This window comes from Triticum urartu, chromosome 3 (assembly GCF_003073215.2).
Source record: "Triticum urartu cultivar G1812 chromosome 3, Tu2.1, whole genome shotgun sequence".
In the NCBI taxonomy this organism is placed as follows: Eukaryota; Viridiplantae; Streptophyta; class Magnoliopsida; order Poales; family Poaceae; genus Triticum; species Triticum urartu.
Genome location: NC_053024.1, coordinates 730,684,379 through 730,702,689, shown reverse-complemented (window position 1 = coordinate 730,702,689; position 18,311 = coordinate 730,684,379). Strand labels below are relative to the sequence as shown.

At 46.3% G+C, this 18,311-nt stretch overlaps 2 protein-coding genes across 2 annotated transcripts; one reads left to right on the top strand and one right to left on the bottom strand.

The window, feature by feature from the left end:
• Nucleotides 1-2,704: 2,704 nt before the first annotated feature.
• Nucleotides 2,705-3,406, bottom strand: LOC125549494. The gene has a single exon (XM_048712898.1). It carries the CDS (start codon nucleotides 3,248-3,250, stop codon nucleotides 2,705-2,707), a length of 546 nt encoding a protein of 181 aa, XP_048568855.1. The 5' UTR covers nucleotides 3,251-3,406.
• Nucleotides 3,407-5,381: 1,975 nt separating this feature from the next.
• Nucleotides 5,382-11,594, top strand: LOC125547353. The gene is made up of 3 exons (XM_048711257.1): nucleotides 5,382-5,431; nucleotides 5,565-6,106; nucleotides 11,380-11,594. Exons 1-3 carry the CDS (start codon nucleotides 5,382-5,384, stop codon nucleotides 11,415-11,417), a joined length of 630 nt encoding a protein of 209 aa, XP_048567214.1. The 3' UTR covers nucleotides 11,418-11,594.
• The last annotated feature ends 6,717 nt before the right edge of the window (nucleotides 11,595-18,311 follow it).

The following is an 18,311-nucleotide window of genomic DNA, read 5'->3' as shown; positions in this document are numbered from 1 at the left end:
CCCCTGCATCAAGGGGATAGGAGTAGCGATATGTGTCGCCAAGATGGTGGCTTCGGGCTTATTGATGTAATGATTTGTAAAGTCTATGAGAATAATTAATAAAATGGCTGCATGCATCACTCGGATGCAGAGGCCGGGAGTAATCCTCCTGTTGTAAAAAAAAAGTAGCTCATGTGCTAGTAAATTCCAGTTATTCTAATAAACTACTTTTAGTTGGTTGGGCGAGCTCCAGATTGTATTGTCAGTAAACTCGTAGACAATATATCGGCTGTTTTGATTTTAATAAAGCTAGTCATGATGGCCTTTCTAAAAAAAGTCACCTGTGCTCGATAAAACAATTCAGGGGCGTTTAAAAAAAATACCACTGCCACGTGTCCACATGAGAATGATTTCGACCAGTTTTGCATCTGTATCACAAGTTGGTGGACCGGTTCACCCCATTTTCAAGTTCTTGTACGAGTTGGCACACCTACCGTGCAACCTTTTGTATGCCTAGTGTATACGCTCTTCATATAAGAAGCAAATTATGATTTTTTTTGGGTGAAAAACTTGTATTACTCAAAACTCTACCCTCAATGCGAGCAAAATTAGCTAGGCTAACACTAATTATTCTTGCTACGATTTACATGAGTAATACAATTTTCATGAAGAGACATAAGGTATTTAATTTCCTTTATGATGGACGAGTAGAAAAGCAAACGCTACTTCATTTGGAAGAAAATGATAACCTCTATAGGAAACAAATATTAGTTTCATTCAAAGTAGATACTATCTCCTTTAGAAGAAAATTATATGCTCTTACTTAACAAATGTTTGTAGAAACAAATATTTCATACATTGGAAGAAAATTTGTAAGAAAATTATATTCTCCGTTGGAAGTTTTTTATTGCGACATAAGAATATTTGTTGCATCCTTTTTAAGATGGAAATAAAATAGTACTCCCTCCACCCCATAAGATAAGAGCACTCTTGAGCACTCTTATCTTATCTTATGGGACGGATGGAGTAGAAGGTAATAATCTCATATTTTCTTGGAAGCAATCTAGCTGGCCAACAGAAGCAAAATATTGTCGGTAGGAAGCCACATTAAGTTGCACTAGCAAGTATATTTTATCCATAGTTTTAAATAGTGCGCTAAGCCTCTTAGCGGCGGACCTCTTCTAAGCGATATAGCGTGCTATAGCGCGCTATTTAGACTGTTTGTCCATGTGTTTGAATCAAAGTCCGCTATTTAGAATGTTTGTCCATGTGTTTGAATTAAGGTCCCTTAGTGCAAGACTTCTTATAAACGCTATAGCGTGCTATAGCGATGCTATAGCGGGCTATTTAAAAAATATGATTTTATCAAAAAAATATCGCTTCCATTGGTGGAAATACTGATTGTATGATTTTTTTATGTGACTGGGGATAAAACGTAATAATTTGCTATTTGTTTTTGAGTGCAGCGATTCGATGTCCAGGCTCATCTGCATCCGATCAGAAAAAAATCAAAACAAATACTAGAAAAATTCAAAAATTCCAATTTTTCCTATGGTAGACAATTTATTGCGTGAGACTCACTCCAAATATTAGCTCATTTGGACATCTGAGTAACTCTCAGCAAAAAAGACAAATCGGGTCAAAACAGTACGTGAACAGTAAACTATTTTACAGACCCTGAATTTGTCTTTTTTGCCGAGAGTTGCTCAGTTGTCCAAATCATATGAAAATTGGGTCGGATCTCACTCACCAAATTGTCTACCATGGGAATTTTTTTTAGAAATTTTTAATTTTTTCTAGTATTTGTTTTGAATTTTTTATTCAACACGGGTGCAGATGAGCCCGACCTCAGAAAAGGATTTTTTGTTTTTATTACTCCTATATTACTAGGAAACTACTCATAATTTCGCAAATTTATTTCCTAAAAGTAAGGGATTGTTTCAGATAGAGATGGGATGTGCATTGCCGGATCCAATTTGATTTGGAATCACCCAGAGAGCCGCGCGGGGCCTGGTTGAAAATCCGGAGGCCACGCCTCTTTCAATCGTACGGCCAAATGCGCTAGTCTGAAAGGAAACAAATATCGGCTTCTGAGCTCTCACTTTTTTCCATGTCTAAACTTTTTCGATATTACTGTGCACACGACACCTTGGCGGACGATTTATGGACGATGCTGTGATCGATGGCTCTAACTCATGGAGCCAAAGTGATGGATGGCATCGATCACGTGTCGTGCATAAATCGGCTCTAGGATATCGTCTGTGTAGCAGTGCTCAAACTTTTTTTTTCGATGGGGTACCCATATCTAAGCTGAAAAACAGAGTTGTAAGGCCCTTGAATTTGATTGGCTGGAAGATGAGACATTTTATTCTCAAGCTTGAAATTATGCTATATTTGATGAATTAGTATCTGCGTGTCATTTGAGGATGAGAATAAAATGTCTCGTGCTTATTCAGAACGAGAATAGAACAAACGGAAATTTTCCTTATGTTTGAACCCTAAACTCAAGCCTTGTATATGCCTTATGAGAAATTATCTCATTCGTTCAACTCCGACTAGTGCCAAAACGTTTGGCCCTCTCCTTTGCAATCTTCAGTGGAAAACTATTGAGCAATCGAACCTTACTTTCTGCCAAAATGAGTACATATTATTCGAAAAAGAGCATCGCATCTTATTCGAATATATATATTTTCTCAACAAAAAGAAAAGAGAGAGAGAGTACGTTCTAGACTTGGAGTAAGGCGACGGCGAGCTTGGCGAGCTGGAAAGCGTTGCCGTTCTCCACCGTCACCGGCGACGGCACGTGGCTCTTGCTGAAGCCATCCTCGCACTCCTTGGCCGCGGCCGCCGATTTCTCCAGGGGCGAGATTGCCTCGCTGAACTTGCCGTCCTTGACCGCGGCGGCGCTGCCAGGCTGCCGCTGCAATATGCCGCCGTAAAGAGTTTGGCAGGATCTGAGGCACTGCGCGGTGGCGGCGTCCGCCGTCTTGCCGCCGAGAAGGCCGCCGATTTTGGCTTTGGTGCTGGTGGCGTTGACCGTCAGGAGGTCGACTGCGATGGCGGCGAGCTCTTGGTACGTCGCACCGTGTGCGGTCCGGGGATCGGAGTGGAAGGTGTCCATGCAGAACTGGATGCCGACGAAGGTGCTGCCGCCGCCGACGGTCTTGCATATGGGGAGCAGATAGTCCATGGGGGTGACCTGAGTGGCGCCACAGAGGAGGAGGGCGGAGAGCACGAAGAGGACACTGCCGCCATTGAAGGAGGAGGCCATTGCAGCTTCTATTCTATTCTATTCTATGGTGGATTCTGCAGATTTCTTGGGTAGGGGCACAGCACAGACGTAGGTCACAACCCACCAATTAGTGAATTAGGGATTTGATTTGATAACGTGAATCCGGCAGTCAAGATTGATTCGTCAATCTTTATTACTGTAGTCAATTCCTTCCGTTACTGGACCCGCGCATGCATGGCTTGATGGTCTGCAACGGAGATTTGATGACGTCGCCTTAATGAGAATGAACTTACTTATTTTTTTGAAAAACTTCCGATCTATACATTTTCAATCGAGCCGAAGTCGCGCCACCCTATCGTCCCGCCCTCGCCGAAGCCAGGAAAAAAATTGTTGTAGTATACAATCGGGAGTTGTCATGCTAAGGTCCCAAAGGATCAACGCACCAGAGCAGCAACCGCTGCCGATGAAGAATAGTGTATATTGAAATGTTTCAACCCGAAGACACAAGAACATAGATGAACGACGAATAGATCAAGCAAATCCACAAAAACAGATCCGCCGGAGACACACCTCCACACGTCCACAGATGATGGTAGACGTGACATCCGGGCGGGTGCTAGGCAAGAAAAAACCTTATTCCATTTTCAGCGATCCACCACCATTTCGTCTTCCTGAGCAGCACACAAACCCAGACAAAACTCGAAAAAACATCTAAAAACGAAGTCCTCCTACCGGCAAGAGCCGGGATCCACCGCGAACCCACGGCCCTAAGGCCATCGGAGACGAGACGGACCGACGACGGTGCCATTGGGAGGCAGGGCAACCCTAGGCTTTTTTTTGGAGCTGAGGCGGCTATAACTTACTTCTCGTTCGACCGAGAATTAGTCACACCCAAAAAATACATTAATTTATCAAATTTACAAGCTAGATGAGAATAAGTAAATTTACCCATATGACAAGTGACACACATCAGGTGCGAGACACTCCGACCCTCATGTTTTTTGATGACACGCGACAAGTTTTTGCCAAAATAAACTGAAGCACGGAAACTGCCATGCTTGACAACTAAAGTTGCCCTACTCGCATCACTAAACTTGCCATAAAAAAACGTTCGGAGTTGCCATGTGCTTGTGCCACACGTCAAGAGGGTCCTAAATTCAAGTCAACATCATAACCGTCGGATTCGGGCTGCCAAGATTCATGTTGAATCTTGTTGTTTGTCCTTTTTATATTTTTTAGGCTAACCACACACTTCATTAATATAATTGTAACACAGCTCGTTCGTAACGCATGGGCTTTTTTTTACTAGTCTGCTGATTTGGGCCTAGGGTATGTGTGAGTTTTTTCTTCTTTGGTTTTCTTTTTGCGAATAAATGAGATTTTTATTGCTCAACCATGGAGATTAATTTTTTCTTCTTTGTTGTTCTACGAAGCTTCACTTCTGCTTGTGTAGGCCTTGTATTTTCATATGTTTTTTATGCCTCTTATTTTTAATTCTTAATTTTCATGTTGCACATGCGTCGCGACTAACAATTATGACACATTGTATATTTGGTTTCCACGACCCCTGCCACGTTGGCAAGCTATGCATGCACATGATACAGTAGAAAGCAGTATATGAATGGAAGGATAAGTTAGATGACCAGAAACATGTATCTTACAAATTTGTGCACCAAACTGACCGTCACGTAAAAGTTCTATGATTTATGGTGTATTTACCTCTAATTTATAGTGTTACTCATTAATCACACCCAACCAATTAGGTATATTTGTTTTGGTAACGTGAATCTGTCAGGATTAATTCGTCAATTTTTATTAATTCCTTCCCTTGGTGGAGCATAACAGTAATAGATTTCATACATGCGCGTAATTATTACCTATTAATTCATTTTAAAGAAATACATTACTAAGTAATTAGTTTTCAGTTAATATGAATTAATTCCCTCTTCCGTCCAATTTGTTGAATCCTAGTTTGATATGTCTCTTATTCCATTCTAGCAACTTTTCTAGTCTTTGTTTGGGTGTTTATAGGTTTGATCCTTCTGATCTATGACTTTCTTCATCAGCGATGATGGCTACCCTAGTGCGTTGGTCCTATGCGGCCTTAGCACGACGACTTCCTGACTGTCTACTATAAAAATGTTTGTCTGACAACGGTGAGGGATGGGCAATGACGGCGGCGCGCCTTCGACTGGCTCCAATGCTTGTAGTTATCGCTTGGTGGTTCATGGATATGGTTGTAATTTTTATTACTTTTGTTGTTTTTTATACTGTCATGATTGAAGATGAATAGATTAGAAATTTCTTGCAAAAAAAAATTGATATACCAATTTTTATGGCGCATCCCTAAAAGGTGCGCCATTGCTAACCCTCCCCCCACTAAAATATCCAAGACGACCCAGCCGGTCATCCTTCTCCCCAATCTGCATCTCGCCCCTCGCCTCTCGCCACCGCCGCCGATCCCCTTCCACCACCACCGCCACCGGCACCGGCACGGCATCCACCTCTGCCTCCTCCTCCTCCTCCGCGGCCACGGCCTCCACCTTCTCGGGACCCCGCCACACCACCCTTCAACAACAACAATGACAAACACCGCCTTGGCCTCCTCCACATCCTTGAGGTCCAGCCGCTCCAGCCTCGCCGCGGCGCGTGCCTCCCTCCCGAACCAGCCCGTCCTCTACTCCTTCCAGGAGCTCGCCGCCGCCACCAACAACTTCCTCGCCAAGCGGGGCTCCTCCGACACCTTCTGGCGCTGCTCCCTCCGCGCTCTTCCAGCTCCGACCTCTCTCGCTCCTCACACCCGCGGCCGCCTCCGCCGTGCTCGCCCACGTCGCGCGCTACCACCACGCCAGCCTCGCGCACCTCCTCCCCGCCGGATCCGCTACGGCCGCAAGTGTAAGCCCCCCTCCCCCTCGCCCCTCTAGATCTCCAGGTTTGTTTGCAGTAAATGCACTGAAATTTACTGAATTTTGTTTGCGGTAGGAGTAGTTGCAGTTCTGAACTGCTAGGAGTACATGGAGTTGTAGTACTCTTCTCAATGGAGTATTTTAGTTAAATTACTCCAGGAGTACAATGAGAAGGAGTATTACAATGAGAAGGTTAATTTCAGTTAATGCTATGAGTACTCTTCTCACTGGAGTTTCAGTAGTTGTAATTTCAGTAAATTTTGCTTGTTATGTGCTTGCATGCTCGATATTCAGAAATACAGAAAAATTAGTAACATTGACAGAAATTCAATTTAACAAACCATTATCTGCTGTAGGATCTGTAAATTTTACTGATTTTTTTTGTTAAATGGAGTACATCTTGTAAAGTAACTGAATATTACTCCTACTCTGTTAAATGGAGTACATCTTGTAACAAAATGGAGTAGTCATGAGTACTGTAAGTTACTCCTTGTCCTTGTACTGTAAGTCAATTTGCAACTCCTCATCCTACACCAGGCTACTCCTATAACAAGCTACAACAAGTACATCTACAGCAAGCTCTGGAGTAACTGGATATAAGTAGTCCTAATTTTGATTTTCTTTGCATCATGATCAACATATGACCATGATTTGCTTTGCTTTGCTTCATGGTCAACATATAAATATTCTTTGCTTAAGGGAATTATTAGTGAATGATGGTGTCTGTGTTTGCGAGAATCTCGGCTGTATCTGGTTTCTCAATGCTGCTTCTGTGGTTTGCATAATGCTGTGATGAATCATGAAATCTATAACGCATGTCAGACTTCGTAGATGCCATAGGGCATTGATGCCATAATGTTGTGGTTTGCATAATGTTCGTTGTATTAGGTATGCTATCTGTATGATTGATGCAAAGCAAAATGTCTATTTGCTGCAAGTTCCCCAAAATTTCAGGGGCGCCACAACTGAACTGAGGCTCCTACAGTTCAATATTTTGTGCAGGGACAAATAGTTACGCCTTTCTCCTGAAATGTTGATTAATTTCCGTTTCGGTTGAGAATGGGGCACTCCTAGGTCAAGAAAATTAGCAAAGGTCATGCCCAGTTTTCTTGACCTAGAAGGTGCCCGATTCTCAACCGAAACAAAAATTAATCAACATTTATAGACAATGTTATTTCTACAAAGCAAATATTTCTAAGTGGCTTTTATAGTTTTCCCTTAAGTTGAAATGCAAACTATTTTTTCTTCCTGCAGCAAGAGCAATAGTGCACTTAGTAGGATAGAAAATATATAACCTGCAATAGTGCACTTAGTAGGATAGCAATAGTGCACTTGGAACAATCTTTTGGGTAAAGTGGTGTTTATAACCTGTAATGTGAAAATATATAGGATAGAAGAATAGATACTACCCTGATCTCATCCAATAACTCTAGTAGCCTTTTTTCCTATTTAGAGCGAACATGGCTGACAACGATGAGGCTGGCGGTTCGGGCAAGCCATTCTAGGAGCTGTCCCAAGAGATGGAGGAAGAACCTCACCACTATGAGGACGCCGCGGAAGACACCGATCCCGACTACAAAACCCCTAGTGGCGTCGGGGATGACACCACTGATGGTGCCGCCGGGGATGCCACCACTGATGATGGCAGCGAACACACAGATGGAAGCCAACCAAAGAGGCAACGAAAGGACCGGCGCCCGAACATGCTCGGCACCGTCAAGGAGGAATTCACTGAAGTGTCCTCCAGTGGGCATCCAACGGGGCCCAAAGAATTAGTCAGTGGGTACGCGGGACAACTCGGGTGCATTATCCGGAGCACCGTCTCGATCAACTCCGAGAACCTAAGGCATCGTGACCGAGGGAATTTGCGCAACCTCCTCTTCACGAAGCTGCACGAACGATACAAGTTCCCCGGTGACTTCGCAAACACACGCCTCTCAGGGAATAAAGTGAACAGTGCCGCCCTCACAAAGATGAGCATGGCCCTGGCTACTTGGAGAGCTGCGGTGAAGTGAAGGATTCTAAGTGGTGATAGTTATGAGAAGATCAAGGAGACAAATCCTTCGATCAGCGAAGCTGACTACCTGGAGTTCAAGATCAAGTGCGAGAGCAACGCATCCGCGGAATCAAGTCAGTGGGGGAAAGATATGCGGGACTTGAACTTAGGGGTCCACAAACTCGGTCCCGGCGGTTAGAGAGTGGCGGAACCTAAATGGGACAAGGATGACGCGGAGCGTGCCGAGCAAGGCCTACCGCCCCTCTTCGATAAATACCATGAAAAGCAGACCAGGAACTATGTCAGGGCCCGGTACAAGGTGGACCCGGTAACAAAGGAGCTTACCACGGATCCGAAGGTGAAGGCGCTTGAGCTTGTTCTGGTAAGGAATACACCCCCGCGTAATTAGCTCCATATGGTTGCATTCTAATTAATGAAGCCAAATTTCTAAATGGTTCACGTTCCTTCCGCAAGAAACTGAAAGCAGTAGCGCGGGGTCTCAAAGCTCCCCGTCTACCCCTTGGGACACCACTTTAAATAGGGCGTTGAACGTAATGAAACACAAGGATAAGTTCAGTAAGCCGTCGTCAGCTGGTCGTGTGGCCGGCAAAGGCTTGTCCACGAAATGGTCGGAATACTATAAGGCTAGGCGAAAGGAGAGAAAGACCAGCTCGGAAAGCCAGGAGCGCGAGGTTAAAGAACTCAAGGCACAAGTGGCGTGGATTCCGAAGATAGTCCAAGAGCAAGTGCGAGACCAAGTGGGAGCGACGATCACCGCCATTGTGCCTTCCTTGCTTGAGGGGCTGCGGGGGTGGATTGCGGGCGACCAACAGGGGCCGCCCCCGATTCCCAGCTTCACGGGCGCAACTCGCACAATGCGCTGGCATTGGTGTCTCCGGCGGAGGCGGCATTGGTGTCTCCGACGTCGGCCGACACCTCGGCAGCAAGCGGCCCCTTCGTTACTTGTAGGCCCATCGTTGGCGGTGCCTCGACATTAGCCGAGCTTGACGCCATCAAGGTAACTAAGCCTCGGCCGATGACTTCATCTCCTTGCCTTTGACTAGGCATCCCTGACGCCCTACATGTTTTCGAAGGGCGCCGCCAACATTCCATGCACTCTCCTGCACTTCGTGGACGGCAAGTTGATCGATGTCGCCAAGGTCAAAATCATTGAACCGGGCAACCGTGTGTTCCACAGTAATCCGACCCACCCACCGTGTATAGGGTTCAACTGGTTCGGGTGTTGCGGGGCTGCGACGACTTGTTACCTCCGTATCGACCCCCTGGGGCCGACGAAGATGATGTGATGACCCCCAGCGCCTGCTTAAACTGGTCCATGCTTTGGCTGAAGAGCTAGATTCGTTTGGGGGCAGGGGACACCACCCCACAGACAACACCGCCAGTCGTGCCGGCGCCAAGCCATGGCAAGACCGCCGCAACGGTACCGCCGTCAGCTGATCCGGACATGCATATGGCACAGGATCCGGACGATGACGACAGTACATTTTCCAACATCGATAAGTTTTTTTTGAGCAATACGTCGATAAGTACATCAACGAACATGGGTACGGTGACGAATTCTTGGGGCCTCCTTCTCAAGAACCCAACACTTCAAAACACGATCACGATCTGGCTGGTACCACGGAGAAACCCAATTGCAATAGGCGTCGTCTGGCGTTCAGTTCTCAGGAGACGCCTCCAGCTGCCGCCTTCACCGAGACTCAAATAGCCGAGGTGCAAAATATTATCAGCCCCAACACACTCAAGAAGGTGGTCTCTGAGCAGAACTCGATCCCATTACAGCAGAAGAAGCAGAAGAGACGGAAAAGAAAAAAATAACAAGGGTGCGAGCCAGCCGGCACCGAGTACGATCCGTGCTCAGGACGGGCCACCAATACCTAAGGATATCTCGAGGAAGGTGCATGTGGCGGGTAGGCCGATGCTACCGACTAATCTGCTCAATGCTGCAACCGGTGCTATGCGGAGTCTGCATGACTGTGTTCTTTTTATGGAGAACCGGCGTCTCTCCGAGAATGATGTGACATACCCGGTTTTCGTGGCCAAGGTGCTAGAGGGCAAGGGCTTTGTCGATAGCACCATCGGGCGTATGATCGTCCTGCGGTTTGATGACATCTTCGCTATGTTTAACCTTTATCCGCTGCACTACACCTTCATTTGGCTATTTTCTCTCAGTATGGAGATGCGGATCATTAGAGACAAGACCCCGGACATTGTGATAGTCGACCCCTTCTACATGCGTGCCAAGATCTTGGGCAGCGCTGGGGACCGGCAAGTCGCGAGTTCATACCTCGAAGACGTCATTCTGGCGAACCCAGATAAGGATAACTTCCTCGTGTCTTACTTTTCCGAGTAAGTCATCCCCTCACCGCCTCGTAACATATGATTTCTTAGATTTCGATCGTTCTTTTTTTTCTAACATTCCGTGTTTTGTGCAGTGACACACATTGCACACTCATCCTCTTAAGCCCGAAATATTCCATGGCCACGTATTTCGACTCGGACCGTCAGTCAAAGAAAGAATACACAAATATCAAGAAAGTTCTTGATGATGCTCTCCCCGGCTACGCCAAATCTGGAGGCACCTTCAGGAGGCCAATTTGTAGGTACGACAAGCATGTGTTCACCCACGTAACGACGTTCTCCTGCGTCAAGCAGCCGCCTGGCAGTCAGAAGGATGCCTACTACGCCCTCCATCACATGCGAGCGATCGTACGGGACCATAATCACCTTATGCTACCAAATAATCTCAAAGAATGGGCCGCACGCTTGTTGGCAATCCAGGACGAGGACATCAGACAAGAATTCTTTCGCATCTAGTCGAAGTTTGCGGAAATCATCTATCAAGATGTCCTTCGTACCTTGGGGCAGTTCTACCTCAAATATCAACCGTCCAATAGTGAAATAGAAAAAACGCTACAAATGCAGGCTGACAACGACCGCACATTCATGACCATCACGAAAGACGGTGGCTTCATCCATGCTCCGGTCCCTAAGTCGAGTCGAAAGTATTGATGCTATGTAGTTCTGAAATATCGATTAGCTCATGTTGTAATTAAACTTTAATGAACTTGTATGTCTCTTTAGTTTGGACAGTCGTTCAACTTATATGTAATCGATGCTATTTATTAGTAGGACCATGAATCGTGCTATTAATGTGTTGCTTTGCTCTTCCGATCCTTTTGTTGCATACTTATATATTGCTTATATATTATCTATGAATTGCTACTAATATTTTGTTTGTCTAGTGCATAGAGATGCCGCCGTATGTCGTGTACAAGTGTGAGGTTCCCGGAGTCTACGACGAATGGGAGGAGTGTCAGAGATAGGTTCACTGTTTCAGCGGTAACAGTTACAAAGGGTACACCACTAGGGCGGAGGCAGAAACTAGATACGCGCGCTATCTAGCGGGAGAGAGGAGGGAGCGGAGGAGGAACCGGATGAAGATCAGTTTCATCGCGATGATGCTCATCGTGACCGCAACCCTCTTCTATGTGATGGTAGTTTAGATATCGACTTGTAATGTGAAGACAAACTCACTACTCGCGGTCTTGAGACTTGTAATGTTCTAACTTTGTTTGGTATTTTGAATACGGAGACTAATATGATGAATTGTATTCGGAGACTAATCTTCTATTGTATTCGATAAATCTGCTGTTTATATGTTGTGCTCTTTATATTCTGTGCTGTAATGTATTTTGTAACCTGTGCAAATATCAGAAAAGCAATTTTTTTTCCTAATATTCATAGTAGTGGCGCACCATATTGCACTTTAGTGGCGCACAGAAATAAACACACCAGTGGTGCATTATCTAAAAGTGCGCCATTAGTAACCTAGAGCACAAGGTACACATGACCCCTTGGAGTAACAGCAGTGGCGCACTTCTGGGCCTAGTAATGGCGCACTTTAGCTGCGCCATTAGTGTCTGGGATAGTAATGGAGCACCAGGTGGTGCGCCACTGTTATGTAGATTAACAGTGGCACACCAGGCGTGCGCCATTACTATTTATTAGTAGTGGCGTGATAATAGTGGCGCACCTATAATGCGCCATTAATAGCCAAAATAGGTGCGCCACTAACAACCTTTTTTCTAGTAGTGGACGATCCCCCTCCCCCAAACCGCAGCAAGTTGAGGTCTTCTTCCCTATTGTCCCGAGCAAGGTGCAGGGATGTTCCTACTGTTGATGCAAATTGCCACAAAAATTCAGAACTCTAGTGCTTATATGTGTGCAAATATGCTGCAATGTGTGCAAATGTTTGTAGTGCTGCTGAATGGCTGCTGAATGCACATATATACTGATGAATATGCAAATATGCTGCATTGTGTGCAAATGTTTGAAGTACTGTTGATGCAAATTGCCAAAAAGTTCAAAACTCTAGTGCTAAATGTGTGCAAATATTAAGCCATGTGTGCAAATGTGTGAAGTGTGCTCCTGAATGGCTGCTGAATGTGCATTTTTGTTCAAAGTGTACTGCTACTGTAGATGCAAATGCATCCGATGCTTCAACACCGGCGGAAAGTGGTCCTAACATTGATTCGTTTAGGCACGAACTAGCTACCTAATCATGTTCATGTCTTTAGATGTGTGACCATTTTGATTTGCAAACTTATATGCAAATGAAGCTTTTGTTGTATGACACATGATAAAACTAAATTGTCTTCAAAATAATACCTTATGTTAACTAAGAAATATTGAGAAGGTCTCTGTATATCTCTCTGTACTGAAAAATTCGCAGCAATAGCTCATGTAAAAAAAACTTTGGGCACTATTTTCAGCCCAAACTAACACAAAGTGGTGCAGACCAACCCATTTTTGTGCTCTGTTTAGGCCTCTTTAGAACCAAGAGCCGAACTAGGCCTTCTCCAGCAAGCCGAAGAGGGGCGCCCAACAGGCCTAGCATGGGGAGAAGCCAGGACAGCACCGAACGCTTTATGTTCGCGAGCTGAAGCGTGAAGCTGGTTTGAGAAGCAGATTTTCAGATTTTGAGAAGTTTGGAGAGGTTCAAAACAGGCCCTAATTAGATACTTGTACTAGTAGAAAACGGGCCTATTGTCCCGGTTCATAAGGGCCTTTTGTCCCGGTTCTAGAACTGGGACTAAAGGGTCGTTACTAATGCCCTGATCCTTTAGTCCCGGTTCTAACCAGAACTGGGACAGATGGGCCTCCATGTGGCCTGCGCGCTGAGCCCAGACAGGAGGGCCTTTGGTCCCGGTTGGTGGCACCAACCGGGTGTTGGAAATATGCCCTAGAGGCAATAATAAATTGATTATTATTATATTTCCTTGTTCATGATAATCGTTTATTATCCATGCTAGAATTGTATTGATAGGAAACTTAGATACATGTGTGGATACATAGACAACACCATGTCCCTAGTAAGCCTCTAGTTGACTAGCTCGTTGATCAATAGATGGTTACGGTTTCCTGACCATGGACATTGGATGTCATTGATAACGGGATCACATCATTAGGAGAATGATGTGATGGACAAGACCCAATCCTAAGCCTAGCACAAGATCATGTAGTTCGTATGGTAAAGCTTTTCTAATGTCAAGTATCATTTCCTTAGACCATGAGATTGTGCAACTCCCGGATATCGTAGGAGTGCTTTGGGTGTGCCAAACGTCACAACGTAACCGGGTGGCTATAAAGGTACACTACAGGTATCTCCGAAAGTGTCTGTTGGGTTGGCACGAATCGAGACTAGGATTTGTCACTTCGTGTAAACGGAGAGGTATCTCTGGGCCCACTCGGTAGGACATCATCATAATGTGCACAATGTGATCAAGGAGTTTATCATGGGATGATGTGTTACAGAACGAGTAAAGAGACTTGCCGGTAACGAGATTGAACAAGGTATCGGGATACCGACGATCGAATCTTGGGCAAGTATCGTACCGCTAGACAAAGGGAATTGTATACGGGATTGATTAAGTCCTTGACATCGTGGTTCATCCGATGAGATCATCGTGGAACATGTGGGAGCCAACATGGGTATCCAGATCCCGCTGTTGGTTATTGACCGGAGAGTCATCTCGGTCATGTCTGCATGTCTCCCGAACCCGTAGGGTCTACACACTTAAGGTTCGGTGACGCTAGGGTTATAGAGATATTAGTATGCAGTAACCCAAAAGTTGTTCGGAGTCCCGGATGAGATCCCGGACGTCACGAGGAGTTCCGGAATGGTCCAGAGGTAAAGAATTATATATAGGAAGTGCTATTTCGGCCATCGGGACAAGTTTCGGGGTCACCGGTATTGTACCGGGACCACCGGAAGGGTCCCGGGGGTCCACCGGGTGGGGCCACCTGCCCTGGGGGGCCACATGGGCTGTAGGGGGTGCGCCTTGGCCTATATGGGCCAAGGGCACCAGCCCCAAGAGGCCCATGCGCCCAGAGTCAAAGGAAAGGAAGAGTCCTAAAGGGGGAAGGCACCTCCGAGGTGCCTTGGGGAGGACGGACTCCTCCCTTGGCCGCACCCTTCCTTGGAGGAAGGGCCAAGGCTGCACCCCCCCTCTCCCTTGGCCCTATATATAGTGGGGGAAGGGAGGGCAGCAACACCTAAGCCCTGGCGCCTCCCTCTCCCTCCCATGACACATCTCCCTCCTCCCGCAGCTCTTGGCGAAGCCCTGTTGGAATCCCGCTACTTCCACCACCACGCCGTCGTGCTGCTGGATCTCCATCAACCTCTCCTCCCCCCTTGCTGGATCAAGAAGGAGGATAAGTCGCTGCTCCGTACGTGTGTTGAACGCGGAGGTGCCGTCCGTTCGGCGCTAGGATCATCAGTGATTTGGATCACGACGAGTACGACTCCATCAACCCCGTTCTCTTGAACGCTTCCGCGCGCGATCTATAAGGGTATGTAGATCCACTCCTCCCTCTTTGCTAGATGACTCCATAGATAGATCTTGGTGACACGTAGGAAAATTTTGAATTTATGCTACGTTCCCCAACACCGGGACCAATAGGCATCCACGTGTTAGCATTTCTGTGGCTGGGGTTTTTGTTTTTTTGAAAGGGGGGGGTGTTGGGGGGTTAATTTAGGTATATATTGTGTTAGATAGCTAATTAATAGAGAGAAGTGTCCTCTCTTATGTCCGTGCTTGGTCGACGCTACGTACTACATACATATAGAGAGGACTAGACATGCTAGCTAGCTAGTAAGCAAACGAAGGAAACAGAAGATCGTCATGAACATATATGCATACACAGAGAAGTGATATCGACCACCTCTCCTACTCCGAGAGATTGGTCGAACAACAAGTTCTCGTATATCTATCCGACACTACCGGCTACATATATACAATAATTATCTCTTACAAATATAATCTCCTAAACTACGGACGCATGGTCCACATAGTATTCTCCGTCTTCAGCGATCACATGGTCAAGAAAGAATGCCGCCAATTCCTCTTGAATTGCTCGCATGCGATCTGGTGGTAGGAGTTCATCCCGCATCCGGAACATCTAATTTGAAGAAGGGGGTTAATACATATATATATATATATATGAATAAATGAAATTCAACACAAATGATGGTAATAAACTAAAATTGTGAATATTATTTCTTACGCACTTCATATTGTTCGTCAGAGTACCCTCCCCGCTCACAGGTCGTGTGGCGGATGGACTCGCAAACGTAGTTTCCACAGAAATCATTCCCTTGTTCCTGCCACAACCACTTTACAAGAAATAGAGGTCAATCAAACAGTTAAGCAAGAATGCCAAATGGTATTGATGAAACTAGTGCTTGAATCAATAGCTAGGAGACACACGGAACATGCTACTATAGTACTTACTTTCAGGTATCTAAATAGCAGCATCTTCGGCAGTCCCGGAGATTTTTTGGTGAATTTTCTCCAAACCTTGCCAGACAAAAGAAAACAATTACTTGATATCAGGAAATGAACAAAGTTGCTGATATGGTGGATAATGATCGGTTTAACTTACTTCTCGAGGATTTCAGTCATGTCCGCATACTCCTGGGGATCTTTTCGTTTAGAGTCCAAGACAGTTACTACTCCCTGCTCAAGCCTAATATCTAGGAGAATATAGTGGTACCTGCGCACGCATGCATAACTCATCAATTACATTACTATAACCTGGACTAATATATAAGGGAAACTGAATATGCACAAGACAGTAACACTCACTTGAAGTTGTAAGGAAAGAGTATTATATCTTTGTTTTCATTTATTTTTAATGATCGTAGCAAGTTGGCCTCGGTATACGCGGCATGAAATTTAACCTCAGTTGCATCTATGAGATATGTGTTAATGAACCCAATATCACCGATTTGTCTTTTCTTCAATTCGGCGATCTTCAATCTGCATAATATAGTGAGGATAATTATAAATACATGCAATGAAAGAGCTGAGCTATATAGAGAGACTTAATGACAGAAGTAGTACTACTTACAGACAGTAGCAGGTGACCGTTGCTTTATCGAGGGCCAATTGATTGAAAAACTGATAGAACTCCTCAAATGGAATAGGCAACAGATCAATTCCAACGAGGTCATGCTCCTTTTTAACTCTCACATACAAAGTACTCCTCCCCTAGACTCTCTGCAGATTTTCAAGTACCAATCATGCAATCTTCGCATCATCGTTGATAGAGATCTTTCATCTTTGACGAGAGGCTTCCCGTACTCGTATCTGTGTATCTGCACGTCCATGAAATCATAATGTACATCATCGGGCAAGTAATCTCCAAGATTGCTATAATCGGGCACCATCCTCGGATCGACGATGTCGCTAGGCACCTTGAGCGGGGGACACGATTGATTCCCTTGTTCGCCGAGCTGGGCAATTTGTTTCCCAGCTGCTCGTCGTTCTTTCATCCTTTGATCACTGACTGTACTTCCCGACTGCTCCGCTTCGGCCCATGTCTTTCCAATAATGCACTCATAGTTGCCTTTCGGCGGAGACTTGGGTGGTTTTGCCAGGGCAGCCAGAGTGCGCTTCGCTTTCACCGGATCTACCTTCTCCTCCAGAGGTGGATGTCTCTGTGCTTTCAACCCTTCAAACCATTCCTTCACTTCGGTTCGCGCGATCTTCGCGTTCTCCTCCGGGCTCATCTTGTATGGTAACTTCTCTGGAGTCTTCAGAGAAGGACCGAATCTGTATTTCGTCCCGCCTCTGGCTGTACTGCTAGACGCCGGCCGAGCAGACGGAGCGGCTGTCTTCTTTACTTGCTTACGAGGCGGAGGAGAAGTACTACGACGCGCCGGAGCAGCTGCCGGAGCGGCGGCGGGTCTCTTCTGCCCTTGCTGACGAGGCGGAGAAGGAGGAGGCTGGCTGCTCGGGCGCATCGGCGCAGGCGGAGAAGGAGGCGGAGTGCCGCCATGCGCCGGAGAAGGAGCCGGCCGAGGGCCCTGATCGTCACTCGCCGGAGGAGGAGGCGGTGGAGGAGGCAGAGTGCCCTGACTCGCCGGAGGAGGAGGAGGAGGCGGAGGCGTCCAGTTCGGAAGGTTGATGAGCTCCTTCCGCCATAGGCATGGAGTCTTCAGAGAAGAACCCAACCGAGTCTCCCCTTCTCCGGTAGGGTGGTCAAGCGGGAGGTCCTCAAATCCCTCCGTTATTTCATCCACCATCACCTTAGCATATCCTTCTGGAATCGGCCGGCAGTGAAAAGTTGCGCCGGGTTCATTAGGAAAAACAGAGCCAACAGCCGCCTTGACCTTCATATTAATCCATTGCGTCATAAGGTGGCAATTTTGAGTCTCCGTGATAGCATCCACGGGATAGCTGGCAGGAGCCATCAAGACATGCTCCGGCTGAAGCAGCTCGGTGGAAGCCACACTGCTTCTCCGCTGAGATGGCGGGGTAGCTTCAGGGGAAGCTTCGGCAAGTCGTTTGCTGCGATTTGCTTCTCGTTCCTCTATCACTTGTACCCTTGCGTGCAGCGCCTGCAGTTCGGTCTGCTGCACTTTCTTCCTCCTCTCGTAGCTTTTGTAACCGCCTGCATCCGGAAACCTAGCCTTCCACGGAATGGAGCCTGGCGTGCCTCGTGTTCGTCCAGGGTGCTCAGGATTTCCGAGGGCCTATGTGAGCTCGTCGTTCTCTCTGTCTGGAAGGAACGTCCCTTTCTGCGCTGCATCGATATAGTACCGAAGCTTCTTCAAGGGTATGTCAAGTTGCTCGTCCGTCCAAAAGCACTTCGCTGTTACAGGGTCCAA

Bases quoted from the DNA above. Each gene is read 5' to 3' on its own strand.
- LOC125549494 (XM_048712898.1), bottom strand. From the start codon at position 3,250: ATGGCCTCCTCCTTCAATGGCGGCAGTGTCCTCTTCGTGCTCTCCGCC.
- LOC125547353 (XM_048711257.1), top strand. From the start codon at position 5,382: ATGACGGCGGCGCGCCTTCGACTGGCTCCAATGCTTGTAGTTATCGCT. The intron at 5,432-5,564 runs GTGGTTCATGGA...CATCCCTAAAAG, and splicing joins ATGCTTGTAGTTATCGCTTG to GTGCGCCATTGCTAACCCTC. The intron at 6,107-11,379 runs GTAAGCCCCCCT...TTGTTTGTCTAG, and splicing joins GATCCGCTACGGCCGCAAGT to TGCATAGAGATGCCGCCGTA.